Source organism: Platalea leucorodia (assembly GCF_965183815.1).
Source record: "Platalea leucorodia genome assembly, chromosome: 17".
Taxonomy (NCBI): domain Eukaryota; kingdom Metazoa; phylum Chordata; class Aves; order Pelecaniformes; family Threskiornithidae; genus Platalea; species Platalea leucorodia.
In genome coordinates this window covers 5,421,120-5,447,149 of record NC_138839.1, presented here as the reverse complement: position 1 = coordinate 5,447,149, position 26,030 = coordinate 5,421,120, and the positions used below count along the sequence as shown (strand labels likewise).

Genomic DNA, 26,030 nt, shown 5'->3' with positions numbered 1-26,030 from the left:
GAATGTTCTGCTTTAAACTCTTTATTTAAAGGACTTTATTTTTAGTAACAGTAAGATACCTTTTTGTGAGCAATTAAGGCATTTTGGCTGTAAGCTTTACTGAATTCCAACAGACCTTTCATTTTTTAAACAAAAAAATCCAACCAATCATGTTCCCCTAAAAACCCAAAGATTCGTTACTGTTGCTAACCTGCAAGAGGAATCTCGAAGAGGCTAACCTGGGTTCCTCTAGGATAATAGGAGAAAATGACCAGAGACATTACTTGAAAGGTAAATCACGCCATGTTGGAATCTTCACTTTCAGTCACAGCTGCTTCTTGTTCCCCAGAAGTAATCCCTCCCTTAGTTGCAATGGACTTCTTTTTCTTCTTCTCCTTTTGCTCCATGTTACTTGATGCGATCTCTTCACTCTTCTGGGTGATATACTTTAGCTGAGAACAATAATCAGTCATCTAGTGAGGAACTTCAGTTATTCATGAGAAATTAGCGAGAAACGTTTAAGAGAAATTAACAAGGCAAATTCTTATTACCAAAAAGATGACAGACACTCCAAAAAGGCTGACAAACACCAACGTATTTTAATTCTTGCACAAAGCCCTCAGTCTAAGCTGGATATCCTCAGATACTGAAATGCTCTGGCAAGACTAGGATTCATAAATGTGTGTTACATCCATCTCTAGAACCAAGACAGCAACATTAGCAGTTACTCAGAGTTGTAGTTTGCTGAGATATAATCCGAGTACGGAAACATTGCAAGATTCCTCTGCACCCACCTGACATACACAGCACATGACAATTAAGAACATAAAATTCAGTTCCTGCATTTACTGTGCCTTCTCAGGCAAGTTCATGTTGCATATTTCAAATCACAGATGGAAGGAAAAAAAACCCCTCACATAAAAATTAAAATTAGTATTGGAAGTATTCTTCTTCATGGAAGCATTTACAGGTATGTCTTAACACGTTAGTGAATTTAAGTCCACTGAACATTATACAGATCAGCACATGAGAGAATACAATAATGTCAATCATCCCTATATTAATGTTAGCAGACTTAGCACCTCAAGGTAGACTCAAGCTATTCCTGACTTTAGGCTACAACAAAGGAACAACATCAGGGAAAAAAAGGTGTGATTTACTTCTAAGATTGACAATGCTGTAATGTGATGTTTATTGCACTTTTGTACTTGGAACCTCAGAAGCCCTGTTGCAACCAGAACATAGCTGCTTGAATTGCAATCGGATCTGTGTTCCCACAGTGATGCAGTGTCATGAAGCAAAATAAGATGAAAATTTAAAAAATCACTGGGTTGCGCCCATCCATCATCTATAAGGCAGTGAAATTGCTTAAGCAACAGTTGCTTCATCATCTATAGCCTTCATTCAAATGCTCTTAGGAATCAACCAACTGGTTTAAGACTGTTGTGAGACAGAAAATACAGTGAATCTCACCAAAGAATTGCTCCTTCTAGCCAAAAGCTTCACATCTTCTGTAGTGACTGTGCTTCGTTTTGCATGCCTGCATAAAATTAAAATGCCTTAATGTGTTTGCCAACATTGGTTGTAAGAGGCCATACAGCATCTAATTCAGAACACTAACTAAAAAGGCTTAATGGGGACCCAGTAAACCAAATATGCCTATCTTTTCCAACTATAATACACAAAAACTTATTTTACAAGTTTGTACACGTACATCTAAATTCCCACACTTCCTGCATAAAACCAGTAGAATTCAGCAACCAGAACTTCAAGACCACTGTTCCATTCCCTCTTGCTTGCCAGTAGGTCGCTGTGTTGAGTTTTGACTCCTTAAAACATTCTCTTACCTCCTCGGAGCAACCAGATGCAACACAGGCATGCTAGTAAGCATCTGCCACTCCCAAACCATCCAAACGTATCAATGCATTTGACAATTACATACAGTCATTAATTAAAACAATCACTTGTACCATGTAAATGAACTTCCAAGATCAGGAAGAACCTACAGGGGAATATCTGTTTCCTAACTTCACAGCCACTATTTAATCAGCCAATAGAACCCTTTAAAACTTGAATTAGAATACATTATTTCAAAGATTATCTAGTTATTGGAGCTGAATACAAAAAAAGAAAGCCTTTGTAACAATCAAGTGTTCCAGTACCTACCTTGCAAACATTTCGAGGTCTTTTGCAAAGTTCTCTAGAGAAAACACAAAGACGCCACATACTTTAAAACGCTAACTCGTAGGAAGCGATACATAATACAGTTCCAGCTGTTACAAAGGTGTAACTGCAAATTGTCCGAGTTAGTTACGAGAAGCGACCATAACTTGTTATTCCGTGCCACTGTGTTGCAGAGGCAGGTGGCCCACACAATAGTTCCACATATATTTATTTCCCAGGTCTGAAAAACAGAATCACTATTTCTTGTACTTTTAAAAATGTAACGCAAGAAACAATGCATCAGTGATACCTAGTTCCAGTGCTATTTTTTTTAAAGCATCGTTTCTCCAGCAATTGCTCTTGAACAAATAGATAATACACAAACTTCTGTACCACACTGCCTGAAGGTGATCTCTGAAATAGCCGCAATGGTTTGTTTGCTGAACTGCATCTCTTTGTCTTCGGCAACATCCTGACACAGGCAGCCAACCGTGTAGTGAACCGCAGCCTTCAGCCTCTGAAAGGATCCAAGGCAGCGACAGGTCAGTTCTCTGCAGGCTGACACGCGAGCTCTTGCGTAAATCATCAAAACTATTTAAAAGGGCGCAAAATAAGCGACCGTTTACGGACCCAACGCACCCAGCAACACCGCGTTTGTCGTTCACTGCCCCATGCACCCCCCCACCGCCCGGGCTCCATCTTGGCCCGGCCGGGCCCTCTCCCGGCGGCGCTGGGGGCCAGCCGCGGCGCGGCCGGAGCGGGGCCGGGGCTGCGGGCCCGGGCGGGAGGAGCGGACGCCAGCCCCGCCGTACCTGGGTGAGCAGGAGCCGCTCCTCGCCGCCCGCCGCCTCCATGGCGCGGCCCTCCGCGGCCCGGCTGGGTTTCCCGCCCAGCGCTGTGGGGCGGGGCCGCGCCGCCGCCATGTCGGGAGCCCCCGCCCGCTCCCGCCCCGCGGAGCGCCGTTACCCGGCGGCGGGAAGGGGCCGCTCCGAGAGGAGCCGACCCCCCGCTCCCCGCCTCGCTGCTCAACAGGGCTGTTTGAGGATGCTTTTCTACCGGCGAGGAAATCGGATGTCCCGCAGCAGGGACGGACCGCCGGAGCGCGGCCTGCAGAAGGCTTTGCCCCTCACCCTGTGGGGCCGCCGCCTCGGGCACGGTCCGGTTTTAAGCAGCGACTCCAGCACCCGTGCGGCTCCACCACCTCCCGTTAGGGCTCTGGACCCACCTGGACCGTGACAGATCGTCCCTCCATCGGGAATTAATGCCTGATTAACACCAGACATAAGCTAGTGAGAGAGACGTGCAGCACCATCGGCTGAGGTCCCCATCCCTTATCCCTCACGGGCTCACTTCAAAGGCGATTACAGACCAAGCACTGCTCCTGGCAACCCCAGCCGGGCACATGCCGCTGACTCGGGCTTAGCAGCTGTCAGGTTTTAGCACAACGTGAGTCCAGATAGAGTACGTATTTTTCTCAGCACTAATATCGTACTAAGCACTAAAATAGATTGGCGGGAATATCCCGTTTTCCCCCAAAACACAACACCTATGCGCACAATAACCTGGCAAAACTGTTCCTGCTGTCCACCACAGTAGCTTCTAACGCAGTTCTCCTGCTGGAGAACCTAAACCACAAACGCCGGGGCAAACGGACGACTCAAACGTTCATCATCCTCCAGTTACCGCTATGGCCTGCACGTTGTCACACGCTTATTTCATAGAATACAAATCTTAGAACATAATTTGCAGAGAAGTTGCTTTAAACTGAAAGTAATCTTCTGCTAATTATACAGATATTCAACTAATAACTAAGTAGCTGTCTTAGCAGAAATAAATGGAGCAAAAAATTAATATAAAAATCAGTGCACAGCACAAAATTTAACGCTTGAGAGGTTCTGAGGGGAAAAAAAAAGGTACAGGCACCCAGGTGAATTTTCAGAAGTCCTGAAGATGACTGGCGGTGGGATTGCAGGACGAGGATACCAAATAGGACCAACTTTGCATGCTACTGCAGGTATTTTTAATTGCCCCATGGGAAGAGGAGGCGAAAAAGCAGGGAGATTTGGGGAAAAGAGTGCAAGCAACAGCTAAGCCAACAGTTTATGCCAGAGCTTAAAACTGGGAACAACAGCTGGAGGGAGAATGGCTCGGTGACAGGAATATCAGTCTTGACACCCTTCACCTGCATTCAAGTTTCTCCATGGTCCATCCCACCCCTCACCCTTTCACAGAACACAAACAGAGCTCACAGCGCGACGGACGGTGTGCAGGGGAACTCCCAGGAATCCATCTTTAAGAACCAACGTACTGCCTGTTATGAATACACAATGGCAACCAAAAAAAGGCCTTTACCTCCCTGGAATCTTGCGTAGCGTTACTGTGCTCTCTGCCATTCTCCACTGTAGCAACTATTGAAATGCAGTCATCTCTATCTTGATCCCTACGAGTTTATGTGCTATAATACAATAAAAATATCATTTAAAAATGTATTCTATTAAATACTGCACAAAGACATTTTAGCCAGTTTTGGCCAGCAGCAGTGGAAAGAAAACACCCCAATGCATTTATGAGCAAGTTTATTTAGCTTTCTTATATGATATATATATATTGAGATATATATATATATGAAATATACCCACAAGTTATTACAAAAGTATCCAAACACAAGTTCTAGCACAGTACAGTAAAAAGTGGTGTTCTAGGAGGAATATCTGAGATCTACAGTATCTTGGTTCCAAGAGGAAATATTTCCATCAGACATTGTAGGCAGAAGAGGACACACTTCCTCCATGGCCTGTCCAGTTAGTATGGATAAATACACCTGGCTTCGATAATAATTCATACGTATGTGCACCAAAGTAATCGCGCTGAGCCTAGAATAAGAAGACACACACACAAAATAGACACATGAATATCACAGACCTATGAGTACTAGAAGTTGCACCTACTGATACTTGACTATAGGAATACTAGACACAATATCTGACTCCAGTATTGTAACATTCAAAGTTATTTTCTCATTATTAACAAAATCACTGCAATGAAACATTTACTAATATCTAGTAATTAAGAGTTCTGTAGAAAGACAAGTGTATTACTTCTGCTAGGTACTAATCTAAAAATCAAGCACTTACATACATCCAAAGGTCCGAAGATACTTCTTTACAAAGCATTTTGATTCAAAGGTATCATTACCCTTGGTTCACAGATAGGAATATGTGCGGGGCACTGTCGTACCAATATCTCTAGTGTTCTTCATCCAGACATCTCACATCTTATAGTATTTTATTGCCATGAGTTTCGGGTTTAACACGATTATATTAGGCAATCTATACCTTTATCTTTACATTGTTGGAGTGATTAGGATATACTACCATCATGGCCTTTAGACCAGTATTTAAATAAATAACAACATGATGATATTTCAGTAGCCAGAAGATCTGCTACGCTATTTCAGGCACCTACCTGAATCAGGTTAGCTGGTAGTATTTCATGCCTGTATCCATCATAAAAAGAAAGTGCTGTAGTGAAGCAGGGCATAGGGATACCGATCTGTACTCCAGTACTGATTACACGTCTCCAGGAGTCCTGGGAGAGAGGAAAAGAGGGGAGGGAAAAAAAAGAAAAAAGGAAGAAACTGATCAGTGCTTGCTCAGAGGTATGTGCAGGCATATGAACCAGTCGAGTATCACAGCATCTGCTGCTTCACATTATATGAAATCTGATGACCAAGTCTGAGCAAATGCAGCAGTAGATTCTGATTTTACATAAACAAAGTTGATCCAAAATAATGGCAAGTAAGATAGAGTTAACAAACAGGACAATAAAAGTGCAGACATATAGTTCACATGCAATCAAACCACAGCCTCCAGCAAGGATGCTGTTCTTTCACATAAACACGTAATTACTGCATCCCAAAAGCACGAACACAGCGGGGAACACACTGAGCAAAGACTGAGGCACTTGCAGGACCTCTAATCAAGCACAGTACAAAGCTCACCCAAGGGCATAAGAGGTCGGGCCAATGCTTCAATCAGACATATGGATAATGCTCATTTCAACTGTACCTCTGATTTAGTAACCTGGAATATTCAGCTTCAGTTAAATGAATAATTAATGATAATATATGACTTCTTTGTTGGTCAGATAATCTGGTTTTAGTTCTGCCTGTCGACTCTGTCCAAATCAGGACACTGTTTAGTGTCCTGGATGGTGGATGGTGGGTCTGGAACACTGTTATTTTGGCGCTGCTGCAAACAATGGTAATAGAACAGAGCTTTATACTCTGCACAACTGAAATCCAAGTGCACAGCAGGCACAAGATACAGGGCAGTGACGAGAATGTACACACAGGACACACATTTTTTCCTGACATTGTGGTGGTTCTGAATTGCCAGATTTCTGCCTAAGGCTCTTCTGTAATAGTAAAATAGAAACCTTAAGTTTCTAATAGTAGCTTGGCTAGTATCAAAGAGAAGAACCATGACACAACAAGGACTATATGTTCGTTTGCTCCTGTATTATCTTTAGGTTGACAGTACAGATATACCTTGCAACATTACATGGGACCTCGGTTCATTGCTTGATGTATCTGGATGCTGATTTATAAAGCAGTGCTTCGGTGATGCAACCCCCTTTTTTCCTTCATTTACAACTTACATTCTCCAACTTTCTGATGAAATAGAGGCAAGAGGCATTTGCAGGCATTTCTTCAAGGACAGGTCACTAACCCTGCTGTCTGGCAAAATTCTACTCTGGACCTCAGTGTAGCCTACCTCATCACAGTCACTTTCTTGTTCAATTTCAACCAGCTCCAACTATGTAGTTTTTTTCCTGTTCTGATCCTGTAAGACTGATATGTGCTACTAAAGAAGGATTATATTGAAGCCATAGATGAAGAATTCCTACACCCATATATTATGTGTGTACAGACACACATACACAGTCCCAAAGAGGTTAAGGATTGTTTAGAGATCTTTGGGATTAAGGATGCTGTATAAATAGGTTTCAAGGATGTTCTCTACTTCTTCCTTTTTCAGCCTAAATATACTTGTGAAGGTAACTCCTGGGAAAGTAGGTGAAGAAGTCCAGACTGTAAACTATTGTTTGTATGCTCTTCCTTCCTTGGAAACTCACCTGACAGTTTTCAACAGCTGTCTTAAAGAAATCATCCAACAGCAAATTCTGGAGCTCAGGGTTTCGATCAAAAGCATCTTTGATTTTTCCCAGGAACACACTAGGCAGAACACAGGTAAACCAGGAATAAAATTTCACAGCTTCCAACAAAGGTCCAGAATCCAAAACGTACAGTGCCAAAATTTCACTCAGCCAGACTCGGATTCCAAACATTGAGAAAGATGCAAACAAAATGAAGACTGAAGAAAATCTGCAGTAGCTAAGCCACCAGAAAATTGGCTCCATCTGGTAACCTTTAGTGCCATCTACAGAAACAGCCTCTCAGTATCTTATCAGCAGATTAACTCCATGGATTTTCCAGAAAATCTCTAGGCTTGTCAGTCTAGCACCGCATAAACCAAATTGCTTGCTCTTCTCCCCTCAGCAACTAAATTACCTCCTCATCTCAATTACCTTCTGATGATGCAGCCTCCCCTCCACATCAGTGCAATGCCACCATAATTCAGTGTCCAGCCGAATTCTTTGGCTGCTTGTCTCAGCAGCATGAAGCCTTGAGCATACGAGATAATCTTGGAAGCATACAGGGCCTAAAAAACCAAGTTCACATTCCAAGTGAAATCCCACAAAGTCAAAGAAGAAACTTCACAATCTACATGCTCTGTTTAGTCCACATCTCATGAGGGTTGAGTACAACTGCAGCCACATTCCAGCTGAGAACCAAAATATCCTTTCCAATTGTTGGAAAGTTTGGTCTCAATAGAGAGAGATCAAGAGCTCTTATCCCCATTACAAAGATGGGAGTGTTGAGGGGCGAAAGAGTAAGCTCCTGTGCATGAATTATGACCTCTGCACCCCAGCCAGTTGTCGCTGCCTGCTGTGGCTTAGATTTTAATTCCTTCGGGACCGTTCTTTGGTCAGGAAAGGAACTGGTCACATTATGCTTTGTGGACACCACTAGACAATGCACAATGGGACGGCTGAAAGCAGGAACCAATTGTCATGAAATGTAAACACAAGAGCTCCTCACCAGGGTTTACAGCATCCAAAACCTGCTTTGATATGCAGCTTTAATACAGCACTCTGGCAAACAGAATGACTCACCTTGCGTATGTCCTCCAGAAAGGCCTTCTTGTTCCCACTGAATTGAGTCATTTTAGGCCCCTCCAGCAGCTTACTGGCCTGTACTCTCTCATCCTTGAGGGAAGACAGGCACCGTGCAAACACAGCTTCACCTTTAAGTATGGTAGGAAAGGGGAGATAATTAGAAAGGTCAGCATCACTGTTAAGGTCTGAGATACTTGTCCTCAAGCACGCAGCGAGAGCGCCACAGAACGATGAACCACAAAGACAGTGAAACAGAGTCACGTGGGAAGAGAGGTGTACAAATGAATTATTTCAACAGCATTACTGAGGGACCAATCTGCCAGTCAGCATAACTGTTGGGTAAATATTGACTGATACAGCTTTCAGATGATAAAGAAAAAAAAAGCCACAAGTCATCCGCATGAAGAATTATCCTCAGGAACATTCACCAGCTCTTAGTTTTAAGAATTTACTTTAAAATCTCTTCCTATCTATAAAAGATAGACAGTGTTGCACTGCAGTCTAGGGACAGGCAAGGCTGAAGACTTCACTAATTATTGTATCACGCTTTGAAGATAAAGAGCTGTTGCATAAATGCCAACTCACATTAACTAGATGTGCTTTGAAATACACACATGCAAAATAAGAGCAATTAAAATCAAGAATAAATCAACGGGTTAATTTATAAAAGGCAGTAAGTTTTACAGATCTACAAATGGTAGGCCCATAACACTAGTATTCAGAAGCCCATAAGAAAGTTTTATAACACCACTAAGCAGGTTACTAAATGTCATTTGCCAGGGCTAAGGAGTTAGCCAAGCAGTATCTTCAGCTCCTAAAGAAAAAGCCTGAATGCCAATCTCTTGATCTGGCTCAGTCAATTCCTAATCATGCTGGGTTAAGTTGTACTTATTTGCAATTGAAGACGGTATTGTTAAAAGGAGGAAAAAAAAAAAAAAGGGTTCCTTTCCAGGGTCTGATAGAAGCAATCAACTTTATCACAGTCTTCATACTGAACTTTTCTTCCACCTTTTAAGTGACTTGTGAATTACAAAAAGAAAAAAAAAAATCCTCAAAACCAAACCAACCAAAAAATATGACTGAGTAATGTTTTCACAAGATTCTGGATCCTCTCTGCAGTAGGATTAACAGACCGTACCAAAATCAGAGCTGGCTCCTCTCCATTTCTGCAAAAACTTCCTTCTACACTGAGGAGGAAAAGTGTGGGGGGAAAACCAGGAAAAAGCAGGAACAGCACGACTCTGCTTTTACAAGCAGAAGTCTGCAAGTCATGCTTATGCAGTAAAACCACACACGCAGCAAGCGCCCTAAGAACGGCCATGTTTGCACAAGGGCTATTGCACGTACTTCCCTATCAACTCATCATTACCTAACAACGCTCCCTGGCATTGCAGAGGACTAATCAGGGAGTGTTTCCTCCACCCTTGATCTTTGCAAGAACCCCAAACAGGAGAATATTAACAGCACAAGCAAGCAAGCAAGCAACACTGTTTCAAGCCTAGAACTGCAAGACTGTAACTGTAGTAGAATATTAAAACCATTTACAAAATTTGTTTTGTAAAAATATGTTGTTGGAATGCAGCCGTATTTCTCTGACAGCTGTCACTGCAGTTCCTCTCTTTTAGCCTACTGAACATGGTTTTTCTTATCTTCTAAGACAACAGAACTTGACCAGCCAAGGCAAAGGAAAAAGAGGAAGAGAAAGCATGAAAATTAAAGCAAATCTGAGAGCAAAGAACCTGTTGAGTCAACTTATTTACTTAAAGAGAAAGTCTACATTGGACCTGTGTTAAGAGAGCACTCTAAATGTGTTGCAGATGTATTACAACTCCTGTGTCACAATTCCATTCAGAGGCCAGGTTAGATAAAAGGGTAGGTAATGACACTGTTAGGTATGTATTAAATTCTCACACTTTAGGGATATAATTCAAAGCAATTACAAAACACATTTCCATCATCTTAGTTTGGCTTTGGCTCGGCAGTCTTATTAGTCACAAAACAAAAACCAGCAGCAGTCTAGAATGTATAAAGAAACCCCGCAATCAACTGTTGCAGTGGGAAAACAGCAGCCACCATCACAGGGGAGCAGCCTGCCGCCATCCTGAAAAAAACCCGTCTGTGCTCCTCAACCCATACCACAGTCTGGCCCTCGTGTTCCTGTCTAGTCACACCAATGCTGCGTTAGCTAAGTTATACTGAAACACAGAAATAGAACACTGAGGTAGATTTGAAAAATAATTCTTATGCCTTCAGAGACGTCTAAGTACTTATCAAGCAGTGGCCAAGCAACAAGGTTTTGAGGGTATCCTGCCTCCCTTTTTTTTTTTAAACGTTTTTAAGGCTATGATGGGATTTGGAGCAGATAAGGTGGAGGACTACCAAGAGGAACATTGCATCAATCTAGCATGACACTTCTAGCACAGCACGTATGTTCACCTGTCACCAAGTCATCACCAGCACTGCGAAGATACCATGGACAAAGGCACGATAACAGCACTGCCAACGTTTGAGAAACAAGGTGAAAACAAGCCCAGCAAAGAAAAACAGTAACAGAAAGACTACAACAACTACGCCTAGAAGAGCCTCTTCTGCGAGCCAAGCCCTAGTGTGGGCTCATTTCTGAGATGACCGTGTTACCATGCTCCTTACTGTGATGCGGTACATGCAGGGAGGAAAGATGAGGCCAGACTGAAGAACCAGTTACCTATGAGTGTGACGGGGACTCCATATTCCAGGGCGGAAATGGCTGTCCACTTTCCTGTGCCTTTTTGTCCTGCGCTGTCCTTGATCTTTGGGAGGAGGTATTTGCCATCGCTGTCTTTGAATTTGAGAATATTGGCTGTGATTTCAATCAGGAAAGAGTCCAACTCTGTCTTATTCCATTCCTGAAATACCTGGAAGAGGAGAAAAAGTGTATATATGTGTGTATATATATATATACACACACACATATATATACACACCGATTTAGTACGTATCTACTATATATATATCAACTGATTTATTGATATATGTATACATATACATACATATATGTATACATGCAGAAGGGGGTCACGCTATCTCAGTTACTGGTACCCTGCCACATCTACCAATGATGTTGGCACTGCTGAAAGGCCATTGCGCAGGAGCCCTGCCCCGGAAGGAGCACGCCCCAGACTCAGAGCTGCAGAGCTAATTTGTATCTCTACACAAGAAGGTGCTTCCTGGGCAGAAATCAACTGTAGAACAGGGGAGTTTAGACAACTGCTATAAACATTCGGGTGCACATCCTTGCTGCTTCCTACTTCATCCGAAGCTTGGGAATATTGTGTACTGCCCCTGGCAGCAGGCACGTCAGAAAAATTAACTTCATGTACATACAGCAGCTTTACCCAAGCCCCACTGCCTCCATTAACGGCAGACAGCCACCATGGCTCAAGAGGGCAAGACACAAAAAACTATGGATCACCTTTGACATCTCCTCATGCTCCATGCCCACCACGTCTTTCATCAGGTGATAGGCCTCACAGATCAGCTGCATGTCTCCATATTCAATCCCATTGTGCACCATCTTCACAAAGTGTCCAGCGCCCTCATCTCCTACCTGTCAGGAAACATCAAAGAAATGCCATCAGCAACAGGGCTGTCACCACTTCCAGTGTTTAATACCTGCGCATGGCTTCCTTCTGCCTAAAGGAAGGAAGGAAGGAAGGAAGGCCAGTACTAACTGAAAACACTGTGGGTCACGGATCCCAGCACATGACCCAGCCATAAACCTTTGTCTTTCCATTGTATGGGATAAGTTATCAGAGATGGTAGATGTCAATTGAATGCAGTCAGCCAGAAAATCAACCCACTAACGTCGCTGGTTCTGTTAAAGACAAACATGCATAAGCTTCAGCAACCAAACTACCTAAGCATGGGTCTAACCACAAATTAAGGTCAGTATCAAATAAATATTTACCCAGTCACAACAAGGTTCCCCAGATCCCACTTTAGCAGCAATGCTTTGAAATATGGTCTTGATGTGGGGCCTGTGGGGAGAAATAATATGCCTCAGCAGACAGGCAGAGGACACGAACACCACAAGAAGAAGAAAAAAAAAAAAAAAAAGAAAAAAAAAATCCATCAGTATGATGCATCCTTCTGTAAGCTGCCAAAAGGCAGCGTGGAGTGAGGGCATGCTGGCAGGTCGATAACCCACCACACAGCAACGTCAAATAAAATGTGTGTTTCTCCCAGAACCAGACATGCTTTGCAAGAAATGGGGACAGCCCATGTCACGCTTACAGCACTGTGCAGACAAGCTTAATGTACCTAAAGGAGCCCAAATATTATCTTCTCCATTTTAGAAATGGGGAAATAGAGGCAGGTTATGGTACAGGCTCGCACTCAGAGAGGATCAATGGCAGAGCTGAAACAAAATCCCATTCTGTTCTATAGCCACAAGAAAAATCCAGGGTGATCTGGAGGAGGACAGGGACTTAAAAGATTCTAAGGCTCAGATAAAGCCCGGACACACCTTTTCTTTCTACATTTACAGAGAGAATGAGCAACCACGGATAAAGTCTAATATGAACATTGATCTACAATCCTTTACACTAACATAAGTACAAAACAGCAGGCAGAAACTTGGAAAAAAAAAAAAAAAGTTTTCAATAGTCAGTAAGAACATGTACTGAAGCCTCCTTTTATCATGCGTGTCACTGCAGGGATGTTTGCTGCTGCCTGTTTCACGGTTAACAGCTTTCCAAGTGTGTAGGGCCTCAAAAGAAGAATCATAATCAAGAACAGTACTTTTTTAAAATTTAAGCAAAATTCTTTTCTCTGCAGCACACATTTTTCCCTTCAGATTTCCGTAGGTACTACTTTTGCCTGTGAATTCCTGGAAGAAAAACCTGCCTTTGTTTTGCCTGCCATGAAAGCTCAGCACTGCCCTGTGACCACAGCTAGCCTGAGAAATCTTGAGCCTTGAGGAAGTGAGACGGCAACATATCTTGTTCTCTCCACACCCACACCCTCCTCCTTCCCTCCCTCAGCTCTCAACGTGAACAGAAGATGATTGTTGCAGACCATTCTGAAGAAGAATACACTAGCTCATGCTTACCAGGCTTCTTTGGCTCCTCCTGGCATGAGCGAAGGACCGTATCTGGCACCCTCCTCTCCACCACTAACACCACTTCCGACAAATAAGATGCCCTTTTCCCGTAGTTCCTTACAACGTCTCTGGAACAAAGAGCAGAGCAGCGTTATTTAATTTATTTTAATGCCAGAGACTTACAAACAAAGGTTAGCAATTCAGACCTAATTTTAGGTTTTCAATTCTGCTTTGGACGTGCTAGAAGACAACCTCAGAGAAAGCTTGTACATACACCAAAGTGAACATTAGGAAACTTCCTGTTGCTTTGACATGGGTCCTTGCAAAAGAGCCATGCTGAGAAAACAAAGTCCTTATAAGCACTGGATAGAAAAGAGCAGTGCTGAGGCTGGAAAAGGCTCAGAATTAAGTGTCAGGTAACACACGCTGTGTGCAAAGATGTGGGGGAGGCAGATTAGGCCCAAGGTGGAGTTGCTGAGTTCATGGCAGAGTGAAGGTGCAAGCGTGGACAACTATAAGGGAAACTAATTCCCTCTGAGTGGGAGAGAAGCACAGGCTGAGATCCCAAGTATTAATCCTCATTTAGTACCTGTTTTTCACTCTGGCATGGCCAACTCACTTATCCAAGACCAGGATGCCAAAGCAGAAAGACTAATACCAGCACCTCTTCTAAGATTCAAAAGTACTGATTTGAATACAACATTTTCATGTAAGCATCCCAGATATACTAACATAACTTCTGTAACTTCAATAGTTACAGCCTGCTCACAAGCAGGGTTTCGGGGTTTTTTTGGGTTTGTTTGTTTGTTTGTTTTTTTAAAACAGATTATTACTTTACTGTTTTCATTACCAAGACAGCCAAACCAGCAGTTCTGTCTTACTGGATTTTCCCATGGTCATGTAGGATTGAGATATAACAACAAATATATAAATATCCTTAGATTTTCACATCTCCCTGAAAACTCTTCAAGATTGTAACAGGAAATTTTCTAAAGGCCTTCACTCTTTAAAAGATGTCAAGAAAAACATTCTTTGATGATTTGGGCAACTTCTATAAAAATATACTTACAGAAGAGTCCTTAACTACCGTAACAATTGCTTTTTAATAGGCTGCATGATCTAGTTTTGCAGAGATAACTCAGTTTGGCCTTCCCTGAGCAAAGGGAAGATAGCATCTTATTGACTGACTGATGATCAGAGGAGAAAGTGTTTTTTATTCCTCCACTTTGGGTAGAAAACAGGCTTACCGTGGTATCTCTATACTCAGAATTCCCACCATCAATTATGATGTCTCCAGTTTCCAACAATGGCACCTGCCAAAAATAAATCAGCATTTTGGTTTTCTCCATGCATTCAAAACCTCATTAATGACAAACAATTGAGATCTTCCAGAGGAAACTCCTCCAAAAGTCAGCAAGAAGTCACAGGTAGAACAAATGTTTGCCTCACCAATTTATTGATGAAGTCATCCACTGCGTTTCCAGCCTTCACCAGCAAGATAACGCGACGGGGCTTCTTTAACTTGGAGACCATCTCTTCCAGGCTGTGAGCACCGATCACTTTGGTTCCCTTGGCCTCATTGGCCAGAAAGTCATCCACTTTGGAAACCGTCCTGTTAAAAGCACAAACCTGGGGGAGCAAGAAAACACGTTAATAAAAGCTGCCAACAGCACAGTTACTTTAGCTCAGACTACAAATTATATAAGCAAGGTTCAGCATCACGTGCTCTCCCGCTTCCACCTTCCCTAAGGACACAGAGCAGGGATGAACCTGCACTGTGTCTTTGCAAGTGCCTTGGGAACCGATGGATAATGGCCAAGCCCAAAGCAAACTTCAGGGAAAAATCACACATAACTAACACATCAGGTGGCTAGCTGAGTACGGGCATGCAATGCTGTTTTTCTCTGGAAATGGGACAAAGGGCAGCCTAGGTTATAACTAAAAGGAGGAAACAAAACCCATTAGGCCATCACAAGGAGAAAAAAAAAATAAAACCGACAAAATGCTCAGCTCCAATCCCAAGTGCTAGTGAGTCAGCCTTTCTGAACAATGTTTTCCTTCGCTTACCACGAAGCCATGGTCGTTCATGTTCAAAATAAGGTTTTGACCCATCACAGCCAGTCCAATCAAAGCAATATCAGCTCTGGAATGCGGAAGAACAAAAACGCCAGGTAAGTCTCGTTAGCAGTGATCCGGCACTAGCATCCATACCCTGTCGGGCTGTTCTGATCTTCTCAACTGCTAGGCCAGCCCACCCCTTTCTAACAAATGCTGTAGCATGTGCCGTGAATTGATTCTGTAGGCTATTACAGCAAGAGATCCTTGTGGCTCTCAGTCAGTCCAGCAGGCAGAGGGAAGGCCAACATATAGCATGTTTCAAGTCCCCAAGATTTCTTCCCAACTACCAAGCCACAACCAGATGAGTAAGAAAAGCAAGCTATCCAAAACACTGCCCTAGGAGGCAGGGAGTAACGTGAGCGGCTCTAACATGTCACTGATGGATCCGGCTCTATCACAGCTCCGTATTTAACGGGTGCTGCACTAGAACACCATGTCTGAACGCTACACCATTTTTTTTGTTTCTGCAACGTAAACTGTCTCAGGTTTGGGGTGAGCAAAGAAAAAGAAGGAAACAAGATGTTCTGCTAGAGGCTGCCTAACTCAGCTTGCCAGGGTCGTGCACGCAGAGAAACCCAACCCAACAGTCTGCTTCTGTTCCTCGGGTCAGGAACGAGCTCCCTGCTTCACAGTCACGCCTCCAGAACCGATTGCTCCCGGATTTTGTCAAAAAGTCTCTCAGCCAGCCGCCTTATTCTCCTTGTCGGTCCCTCAGCCGCCGCAGCACCTCCAACGGCGAAAGCCCGCCCGCCGCCGGGCGGCTCGAGGGCGCCATCCGCGCCTCCCTCCGCGCTCCCGCACACACCGCGGAACCGGCCCGACGGGAAAGCGGGGACCGCACGGCGTCACCCGTTTCCCCCACATCAGCCCGCCGAAAAACTCGGTTTATGCGGAGAGTCGCTCGGCGGAGACGAGGGGACAGAAAGGCTCCCGCCTCCCCCTCAGCCCACAGCGGGGACACGCTCCCGCCTCTCCCCGTTCTGTAAGGCCTCTCCCGCGAGCGGGGGGCACCCCCCGCCTCCCGCACCACCCGGAGCCGCTTTCGGCGCTGCCGCCGCCCCCGGGGCGGCCACGCCGGGCCCCCGCCCGCACTCACTGAGCCATGGCGGCGGCGCGGAGGGGAGCTGCAGGCGGCGGCGGCGGCGGCGTCTCTCGGGGCTCGGCCTGCGCCGCGCGCCCGGCCGGCCCTCAGCCGCGCGGGAGGGGTGGGGCGGGCGGCGGCGCGGCCATTGGCTCTTCCGGCGAGCCCCGCCTCCCGCCCATGGGCCGATGGTGCGGGCGCCGCGCCCCCTTAAAGGCGCAGCGCAGGAGGCGGCCGGTAGCGGGGCGAGGCGCGGCCAGGGGCGGCCCCCGAGCCGCGCAGCGGGGGCAGCGGCCGGGCCCTGTGCCGTCCGCCGGGCGTTAGCGCTCCGAGGCGGCCTGCGAGGCCGAGGTGTCCCCGCTGTGGGCTGGCTCGGGCGCCAGCTGCCTCCGCACAGCCCGCGGCTACAGCTGCACTCGCTTCAGCAGCCATAGGTACCCCGGGCCAGCCCGGGAACCGTCTTTGCTCGCCTTTAATTATACAGAATTCGCTGCCTTAAATTCAGGAAACATTTTCCTAGGCTGCAGTCAACGCCTCTGGTAGCACAACTATGAGTTTGCCTTTGACGTGTCCTAAAAAAAAAAAACTTAGGAAACCTGCCTGTCTGTCAGCGTTAAGATTACAATTAGGTTTAAGAGAGGAAGGCTAATTTCGTACCTTCGCTCAACGGCAATCAGATGCATCGTCAAGACAAACCTACATTTTAAGCGTGTTTACTTTCAATTAAACACGAAGACTGGCAGTAAAGTGACCCATCGAGTCCTTGGCCCACCTTGTTGTTGGGCATTGAGAGTGGAATGACTCTGAAAGCAGCAAAGCAGCTAGCGGCTTCTCTTTAGTATTAAATAAGCTGTTGGAAGAGCAACCAGAAAAAGTTAACAGGTTACTCAAGTGCCTAATTGAAAAAAAATAAGGACTTGGTAACAGCAGCAAGAAGCAAGCAAGACATCTATGATAGCTTTTCAGATACAGAACAGATCTAGCCAGCAGCCTGATAAAAGTATTTTGCCATCATGCAGCTGGTTTACAGTTACGAGAGGTGTTTGGCAGCAAGTGGTGGCCCATTCTTGTGGGGCTTAAATGCTCTGGGAATGCCCTGTCCAGTCTCCTCACCATGACTTTTAAAAGCTACAAAGAACTTTCCACCTCCAATCCAAGACGAGGACGATTCGCGGGGATTCCCTGACAGATCCGCGTCCACAGAGCTGGTGCCTTACGCTGCCACGTTCCGCTGGTTTGGTTTCACGCGCTTCCCATCATTTACACCCGGCACCCCCAGGTAAGCAAGTTCAGTGTTGGCAGCACTATCACAACCTTATTTTATCTTTCAAGCAAAAGAATCTTCCGAAAGCATCCAAAAAGTACCTGGAAATGTTGCATAGCGTATGAAAGGGAAAAGGATGAGGAAGGACAAGAAGGGCCTCTCATCCTTCCCAAGAACAGCCGAGACACATTTCTTTTCACAAAAGCATAAGCTTGTTCAGGACAGGTTTTCAATAGAAGATGCTAGTAATTAAATGATAATAAACGGAGCACACATTGTATCTGCTAATGCACTGGTTGTACCTTTATTGTTTCACCTCGTTCACTAACAACTCAGTGGTGCAAGGTTACCATACACAGTTAGATATCTGCATTGCACACCTAAGGCTATACAGCAAATGGATCAGAATTAGTACAAATACATGAACTATATTTACATTTTGTATACTCAAGCTCCAAATATCGGATATATTTACAAAATAAAATAAGAAAATGAAAACCTGAAATTAATGTACAGTGTTGCTGATACACTCCTTCGCTGGGATGAAATCAGTTTGCAAAGAGATTTGTTCAAGAAGGCCACTTATACAGCATATACCTTGTATACCTTGTGTACAGAGAGATTAAACAGGGAAATGGGGACCGCAATTAAAAAAAGTATATATTTCAGTACAACAACATGTCTAATGTCCAAATTCAAGAACCTCAATCAACTGCACGTGAAGTATGAACAAGCAGAGTGGAAAGTTAAGAACAGATCCTGGGAAGTGCTGATCATTCAAGACTCCCTCTGCTTCTATAGTCCCTGCTTTCAAGGCAAGCACGGGGCAGTTCAGTACTGCTCAGGATCAGGCCATTAACTTGGCAACGTTAAGAACTGAAGACTTACGACCTCCATACCCTCAGTTTTCTGAATACACAGCTGGTCCTGTTAATTTAAAAACTGTTCCAAATAACATTGGACACAACCATCTGGTTAGTGTTGGACTAGTTTTGATTTCAAATACTTAGAACGCATAAATGGCCTTCTGAACAAAAAAAGTCAATCCTGTTCTTGAACGGCTGATGTTTTTAAACAAGGAAGCACAAAATTAATACATTCCTGCTACATACAGTACAGTTCAGACCACATATCGGGGTTATTAACCACAATGGAGAGATGCAACGCACACGTGTTAGAGACCCATTTTAAAGTACATTCAGCAAACCGTTCCAGAGCAGCATTAGTATCCTTCCTTGGAGCAGCAGGTTAACAGCTGCGTCTTCAACAAAAACACCCACCACAGTATGAACTAACACAAACTAGGGCTGTGCAAGAGTACCAGACAGACGCATATGCATAGGCAGTATTAGTTGATTGTATAGTACCAATGGGTGTTATTCCAAAGCTAATCCTCTTTCTTATCTAATGTGCAATTAATTACAGATGTATAAATATACAATACATTACATAAAATTAAATCCCTGTAAATTAGATAACAAGCAGCAAAAAGTAAAGTCTTTGCTTTGAAATACCTTGCTAATCAGTAATAAGGACTATTAGACACTGACCAAAAAAAACCCTTTCTCAGTGGTCTGGAAATAATATTCCCTTCCCTTCTGCATCCCAGAATACAGGAATCTTCTTTAAAAAGGTACTTAAAGTGCATTTCTAAAATACAGTATAGGAGTTTTAGTTCAGTTTTAAAATATCCAGGAAGCTCCAACACCAGCGACATGGTTTTCGATGGACAAAAAAAGATAATTTTCTCCTTCCTTTTAGTGAGGAACATAAAAAACCCAAACTACAGCACAGTTTCACACTCATTCTCTCCAATAAACGTCTATCAGGTTTACTACCAGTGCTTATGCTCAATGGGCTGGCAGGCCCACAGCATGACGCCTCGTCTGCAGCGGCTGAGTCCCAAGAGCTGTCTGACTCCAGGACTTCACATACACGCAGCAGGTAACCACAAGTGGGTTTTTAAATGTCAAGAGAAGGCAGCTAAGCACATTTTTCCCTTCTTGCTCTGTTTCTAAAAAGAAATTTCTAATGTGTTGGGCTAGATCAAAAAGCTTTAAAGTGAATGGAAATCCACTTTTTTTTTTTCTTTTTTTGCTTTGTTATCCTTTTAAAGAAAACTTGACTTGATTTCAGTCCAGTTTTCAGTAGGGAAACTGATGTCTCAAAGTAAGCTTCAGTAACTGGTGAAAAACTGTGCCTGTATGCCTTTATGTCAGACCTGAAAATAGTAATGCCCATTTGAACGCCACACAACAAGAATTTGTTTTGTCACAGATTATGCAGCTTTAAGAGATACTGATGCTTAAAAATAGAATTTTGCTCTTCTGATGATCTGTTATCCACATAGGCATCAAGTCATCAGAAGGTGCTTGGAGTCTTTAGATAGAAGAGTAACATTTACGCAACACAGCTATAACATTTCCAGCTCTGTATAAAATAAGCATCTGCCTCTTCCTGCTTTTAAAGGAAGATCCCTTAATCATGTTTCTGTGCAATGCCTATATCCCCTTAGTTCATTTTCTTGCTTATCCAAAGCAAAGACTTAGCAAACTAGTTTTCTTCTAGTTAAAAAAAGAAAAAGAAAAATTAAAATGCTCTCAGCGTGTCACAAAATGCCACCACCTAAATTGCTACCCCTCCTCAAACTGGTTCCACTGTCATTATAAACGGTGGTGATGGCAGCAACAACTTAGTGCTTAAAATTAACATAATTCTTGAGATCGGCTTAGCTCCAGCTCGGGGAGCCCTCTTGCAGCACTAGCAGTCTTACTTATCCACACACTGGAAGTGCATTATCATCCATTGCATAACAAAGGGATATCATCACTGGATTAAGAGTCACACACAATTAAACAAGACAAAACCAGAAGGGGAAAAAAGAAAAAGAAAAAAACAAAGATCTCCATTATGCTCCTGGGTCCCCAGGACGCTCCCTCACTCTGGCTTCCAGTTCTGAAACAAATCTGAGGACCATAGGAGATAGCACGAGCACGTGATTTAGCTTGAGTACTGTCTCGAAATATATAAAGATATGTCCTAGCAAGTGTCAGACTCCATCTCCCTGCTCCTTCGCCAACCATGCTTTTAGGAGGTCTCATTATGCATTGCACTTTACTGAAGAATGAAAACCCCATAAAGCTAAAAAATTTCTCAACTGATGCCAGTCCCACGTACCCTTTTGGCCACAGAATTTCCAACGCACGGCACGACCTGCTGATGAGTGAGCTGAATCAAAATGACCTTCTTGAGCTGGAGTGTGCCTAAATGCGCCCACTGTAATAGTGGAACAAAACCCTTTTACACCTCTCCCTTGAGAGGTCGGGACCTCAGGATGAAATTCCTGTACTTTCCCCAGGATCACAGCTAGCCCTCTCAGTGCCCAATTTAAGTCAAGAAAGTATAGCACAGCAGTCTGAAACACAGTAAAAGAAAACAAACGCCCCCCCCTCGCCCCCAACCTCCCTGAAAACCTAACTAAGATGAGTTCACTTCTCAGAAAGGAAATTCAATCTGCTTTCCTTTCTTGGGGCAAGGACCAAAACTTTGGCCACAAGGAGAACTTCCATGGTAGGTCCAGAACTAACACCACCCAGCTGATCTCCCAACATGCCAATTATTACAGCCCACTGACTAGGACTGGAGTCCCCTTGATCTGTCCTCCAGGAAGGATTAATTCTGAAGTTAAAACTAACTAGGGGGTTTTAGCTGATGAAAATTGTGTTAGGGAAATTAAGAGACAATCATCAGTTATTCCGAAAGGAACTGAAAGTGTGCTGTTCTCTGGAGAATACTGCAAGTGCTAGGTCTAGAAAGTATTTTGTAGACAGAGGATGCTTTCCCCATGAACAGATGGGATGTCATCTGAGTATTACAGATAAGGGATGCATGCATAAAGCAGGCCTTTCAGAATGATGCCGTAGAGCAGTCTGTCCTAACATACCAGTGACAGCCGTCAATCTCTTCCAAGAGAGGTGAGAACTGTTGCTACAGGAGCTCAGGACTACAAGCAGAAAGAGACACTGCCCTCCCGTGGTGATCTCCTGAAAGTGCTGCCGGGAACAACCCACTGTTCCGTTTCTGCTTAACGCTCTCCATCTGTCAAATATGAGGCTGAGCATCTAAAATTTTAGGGATTATATCTAATATTTCAGCGATGTGGTTTATTTTTCCTCACATCAGCACAAGTTCTGTCTCCTCAGCTCAGTTCAGAGGCAGAGGAGTGAGCGTTAATGTTTTGGGAAAGAGTTAAAGCCAAGCACTGTTCACCTGCAACCCACAGCAAGAGTTTGAAGGCAGATTATTCTAGCCAGCCCCTCTTGGTTTGTTCCCTATCTTTTTCCAGCTCATGCCTTAGCCTGTCGGACCCTGGAAACTCAAAAACTTGCACCAAGTCCAAAATCCAGTCTGCCCAGATAGATTTGTCCAATATAAGCTTTCAACAGAGTTTAAATTAGTGGCTGGATCCAGAAAGCCTGAGGAGCTATTGCAGTTCCTGGCTGGGTACAGTCTACATAGAAGAATTTATCTTTCCCTGGCATTAGAACTTTGCCCTGAGGGAATCAATGACTACTGCCAAGTCACAAATTGAATGAAAAACCTGCAGTAGTCTAGACAGACAACAATGGACAGTGGGACAGACACCAAAAGGTCAGTTGGAATAGGAAAACAATTGTTATAAGAAAAAATAAATAACTTTTTTTTTTCTTTTTAGAGTCGTGCATAATCACTCAATTTTTTTTGATTTTTTTTTTTTCTTTCTCTTTTTGTTTGGCCACATGCTACTAGTACGATTCTCAGTACAAGTGAAAAGAAACAAGGTAGAGTTAGAATACCTAGAAAATGTGCTGAAGGAGTTGGGAAGGTAGGGGATGTTAAGCCACAGGATTACATACAAGAGAAACTGTCAAGAATCACGAAGAGAAAATGAGAGGTAACACTTTATCTATCAGAAGGTGAGTTAGGGAGAACAGATGAGAACATTACATGGACTCAGTACTTCAGCTGGCCCGTGCGTCTTCGAGCCAGTTTTGACCTGCACAAGGAAGAAGTAAAAAAGTATTTGTTGAATTCTGGAAGTTTATTTTTCTTCCCTCCCCACAGTTAGTCCACCTTTTTTTTTTTTAAATCTTTTCATATAGTCCTAGTTTACTCCAGATATTTAGAAATTAAAACATATTAAGGGCTATAATGAGAAAGACTTCTCACTCTTCTGCTGTGCTCCTTTAAAGGAAGACAGGATCTTTTCAGGACTGCACTGTTAAGAAATTACTTGATGCTCTACAGTAATAGCTTAATTTTTAATAATTTTTTTTTTTTACTGAAAGGAAGAGCTACTGTAGCATAGTAAGATCTCTCCAGCAAGCAGGGGATGTCTGTGACCTGTGTTAAAGGGAAGGCTTCTAGAGAAGTTCAAGAAAGGGAAGGATATGAGAATTTCTGCTTTAGCTCATAGTCAAGAGAATGAAAAGGCAGTCCAGACCCACCTGCACAGGGGCAGTAAGAAGCTTTATAAATTTGTAAAATAGCAACACAAGGAAACCATTTTGTGGCCTCCAAATGTAGTATTGCATGAAGCATACCACATATGTTTAAACTGGATACATCTGTTAAGAATGTCACAAGCCAAAGCAACGGCCACTGCATTTCCTGAAATACAGGGCTTGGGTTTTTTTTTGTTGTTGTTGTTCCCCACTCTCCTCCCTCCTTCAGTTCACCCATCTTGTCAAATTCTTCAGAACAAGATTAAATTCTGTGACAAACTATTTGCCTCCTTGCTTATGGCTATCTATCTTGGCAGCATTGTCTGCCCATGACCTGCCTCTTACCGTATTGTGCCAGCCAGAAGTGGATTGAAGGCATATAACCAGTCATTCATGTCTTTGTCATTGATGGCCTGGAGCAGGACCCCACGATGCTTTGTGCATACGCCAAATGTGTTGGGTGTCTGGAATATTAAGGACAATTTAAAATACTGAAGTCTACAAGCACAGAAGCTGCTGCACACTTCCTCTGTGAGGAAGAGTTTGCTATGTCACATTCCTAAAACCCACAAGACCTAAGGTCTTTCACTTAAGTTTCACTGGTCATTTCCAGGATATTATTAGTCAGTCAAATGGGACATCTTCTACAAAACATAGTTTTAACTCATGAGTGTGGACTTGAAGAGCTGCTGAGATGGACTGGTGAAGTTAATTTGATTCCTTGCAGGATGTTTGTGTGTGTTGGTTTGGGGTTTTGTGTGTGTTTTTTTTTAAAAAAAAAAAAAAAACACACACCACACACAACCCCAAAACACCACACAAACCAAACTACAAAAACCAAACACACAGCGTCACAGTAGCAACACATGCTCATAAAAGCAAATAGGATGCGTAACAGCAGTCAGTTTCAGCCTCTTTGTCCTCTTTGGGCAACTGTGTCCAAAACATAAGAAACCCTGAACAAACTGGGAACTTTGTGGGCAGAATCATCAGATGTCAGACATTTCTCCAAGACACAGATGCATTTTCCTCAGACCAGCGATGACACACAGGATGGTATGGATGCACTACTACCTGTAATGTTCCTGCTCTATGGGTAAATAAACAACAGATCTCAGACTGACCTTTACCATTGCCTGTTGATCCTCACTGTATTCCACCTGAGCTGTGGATAAGTTTATGATTCCTCTTTCTACAGGATCTTTGTCACTGTTGTAAATAAAAACGTAGGGACGGCGAACCACCACAAAGTGCTTGGCCCAGGAGCTGGAGAGTGGCTCCTTGAAGTGGAGGTATCCTTTCTTTGAGACCACAGAGCTGGAAAAAAACAAACCCGCAGATAAACAGGAATACATTTTCCCCTAAATAAGGCACCTACTGAGTATCCCTATTAACTGCAAAACACTGTAAAAGACACTTGGTCCTTAACATGTTTTGTCTGCAACATTATTATGAAAACGTTCTTCTATAGCAAGCTGAATTTTGTCTTCGAGAAATATGCAAAAGTCGGACAGGAAGAAGGACGCACAAAAGATCTCTACTTCAGTGAACTTGAGCCATGGTTTTGATGATAACAGACATGATATTTAAGTCACTGGAAATTCTGTTCATTAAGTAGGTGCAGGGAATGAATGCTGCAGAGATCAAATATCAACACGACTCTCATCAATCCTACCTCCATCATGCAGAACTCTGCAGTTCTGCTATCACCCGTTTAATTTACCTTCCTCAAATGGGGCAAAGAAACTACAAATCTCAGAAAGCCCTTGTGACAGCTCTCAGGAAGCCATGATCACACTACAAGAGATAACTTACCCTGGTCTGATTTCCTCAATATCAGGAACAAGGTTTAGGAATTCATTCTTTCCAGCTCTGGCAAGATAGGAAGTTTCTACCGTAGGCATTAGCTGGAACTGTTCCACCTCATGGCAGGGACTAGAGGCATGAGAATTTGCTTCTGGTGTCCTTTAAAAAAAAGCAGAGAAAGAAAAGTAAATCACAGCAAACCAACTGAATGTGACAATGGAATTTAAAGTGCATCTACAGCCTAGCCTGCCTTACAAGTCTCACCCTCCAGTCCAGATTTTTTTGTATGGCATTGAGATCCTCTTGTACAATATCAAATAGCGTTTCCCTCAAAATCTGTGAAATAAAACTTGTAACGACTGCTAGTAAGTTGTTCCCCCACTACTTCTCCCTCACATCTCTTGCCAAACACAGTCACACCACAGAGATATGTCTTACTATGGTTTGATGTAAAATGCAGTACTTCGTCAGCACTCCTCCTCTCAGGGATGTTAAACTGAGAAGGTACAAATTACATGTCTTTCACTAAGTAGTTATTCCCAACTTAATCAAAAATATCTTCTATAGATAGAGCTGAGAAAGATAAACAGAGATTACTGGCCAAACTGGTTTATTCTGGGTTGTTGTTAGTAGGTCTTTTAACAGACCTCTGGAAAAAAAAAAAAAAAAAAAAGAACTTGTGGACTTCACACACTGAAGATGCCCTGGTCACTGGAATGACAAGCATCTGACTGTTCTTTCAGCACAAAAGGAAAAAAATAACACCACACACTTCAAAAGAACAAAACAGGCAAAAATAATTGTGCAGAGTGATGA

At 43.4% G+C, this 26,030-nt stretch overlaps 3 protein-coding genes across 5 annotated transcripts in view; all 3 read right to left on the bottom strand.

Moving 5' to 3' along the window:
* Positions 1-234: 234 nt before the first annotated feature.
* On the bottom strand, positions 235-3,011 carry CENPS (centromere protein S). The gene is made up of 5 exons (XM_082328830.1): positions 2,955-3,011; positions 2,536-2,659; positions 2,146-2,179; positions 1,453-1,519; positions 235-431 (listed from the first exon to the last, which is right to left on the bottom strand). Exons 1-5 carry the CDS (start codon positions 2,994-2,996, stop codon positions 276-278), a joined length of 423 nt encoding a protein of 140 aa, XP_082184956.1. The 5' UTR covers positions 2,997-3,011; the 3' UTR covers positions 235-275.
* Positions 3,012-4,775: 1,764 nt separating this feature from the next.
* PGD (phosphogluconate dehydrogenase) lies at positions 4,776-16,748 on the bottom strand. Of its 2 annotated transcripts, none has more exons than XM_082328818.1 (13): positions 16,677-16,748; positions 15,530-15,605; positions 14,912-15,091; positions 14,710-14,775; positions 13,472-13,590; positions 12,329-12,398; positions 11,834-11,968; positions 11,087-11,276; positions 8,380-8,510; positions 7,732-7,865; positions 7,279-7,378; positions 5,608-5,730; positions 4,776-5,015 (listed from the first exon to the last, which is right to left on the bottom strand). In XM_082328818.1, exons 1-13 carry the CDS (start codon positions 16,682-16,684, stop codon positions 4,896-4,898), a joined length of 1,452 nt encoding a protein of 483 aa, XP_082184944.1. In that variant the 5' UTR covers positions 16,685-16,748; the 3' UTR covers positions 4,776-4,895. The 2 variants fall into 2 exon arrangements, with proteins under 2 accessions (XP_082184944.1, XP_082184945.1); XM_082328819.1 differs by lacking the exon at positions 16,677-16,748 and adding an exon at positions 16,161-16,319.
* A 1,482-nt stretch (positions 16,749-18,230) lies between these two features.
* KIF1B (kinesin family member 1B) overlaps positions 18,231-26,030 on the bottom strand; it is a 97,988-nt gene continuing 90,188 nt past the window's right edge. For both annotated transcript variants that reach the window (XM_082329159.1, XM_082329160.1), the window contains 4 exons: positions 25,224-25,373; positions 24,533-24,725; positions 23,754-23,872; positions 18,231-22,960 (listed from right to left, as the gene is read on the bottom strand). In XM_082329159.1, the coding sequence (XP_082185285.1) occupies positions 22,918-22,960; positions 23,754-23,872; positions 24,533-24,725; positions 25,224-25,373 (505 nt within the window). In that variant the 3' untranslated portion in view covers positions 18,231-22,917. The remainder of the gene's footprint in view (positions 22,961-23,753; positions 23,873-24,532; positions 24,726-25,223; positions 25,374-26,030) is intronic.

Bases quoted from the DNA above. Each gene is read 5' to 3' on its own strand.
- CENPS (XM_082328830.1), bottom strand. From the start codon at position 2,996: ATGGAGGCGGCGGGCGGCGAGGAGCGGCTCCTGCTCACCCAG. The intron at 2,180-2,535 runs GTACAGAAGTTT...TGTTTTCTCTAG, and splicing joins GATCACCTTCAGGCAGTGTG to AGAACTTTGCAAAAGACCTC. The intron at 432-1,452 runs GTGAGATTCACT...TATTGTTCTCAG, and splicing joins CTAGAAGGAGCAATTCTTTG to CTAAAGTATATCACCCAGAA.
- PGD (XM_082328818.1), bottom strand. The intron at 11,969-12,328 runs GTAAATATTTAT...GTTTCCTGACAG, and splicing joins GGGAACCTTGTTGTGACTGG to GTAGGAGATGAGGGCGCTGG. The intron at 5,016-5,607 runs GTAGGTGCCTGA...TTCTTATTCTAG, and splicing joins TACCAGCTAACCTGATTCAG to GCTCAGCGCGATTACTTTGG.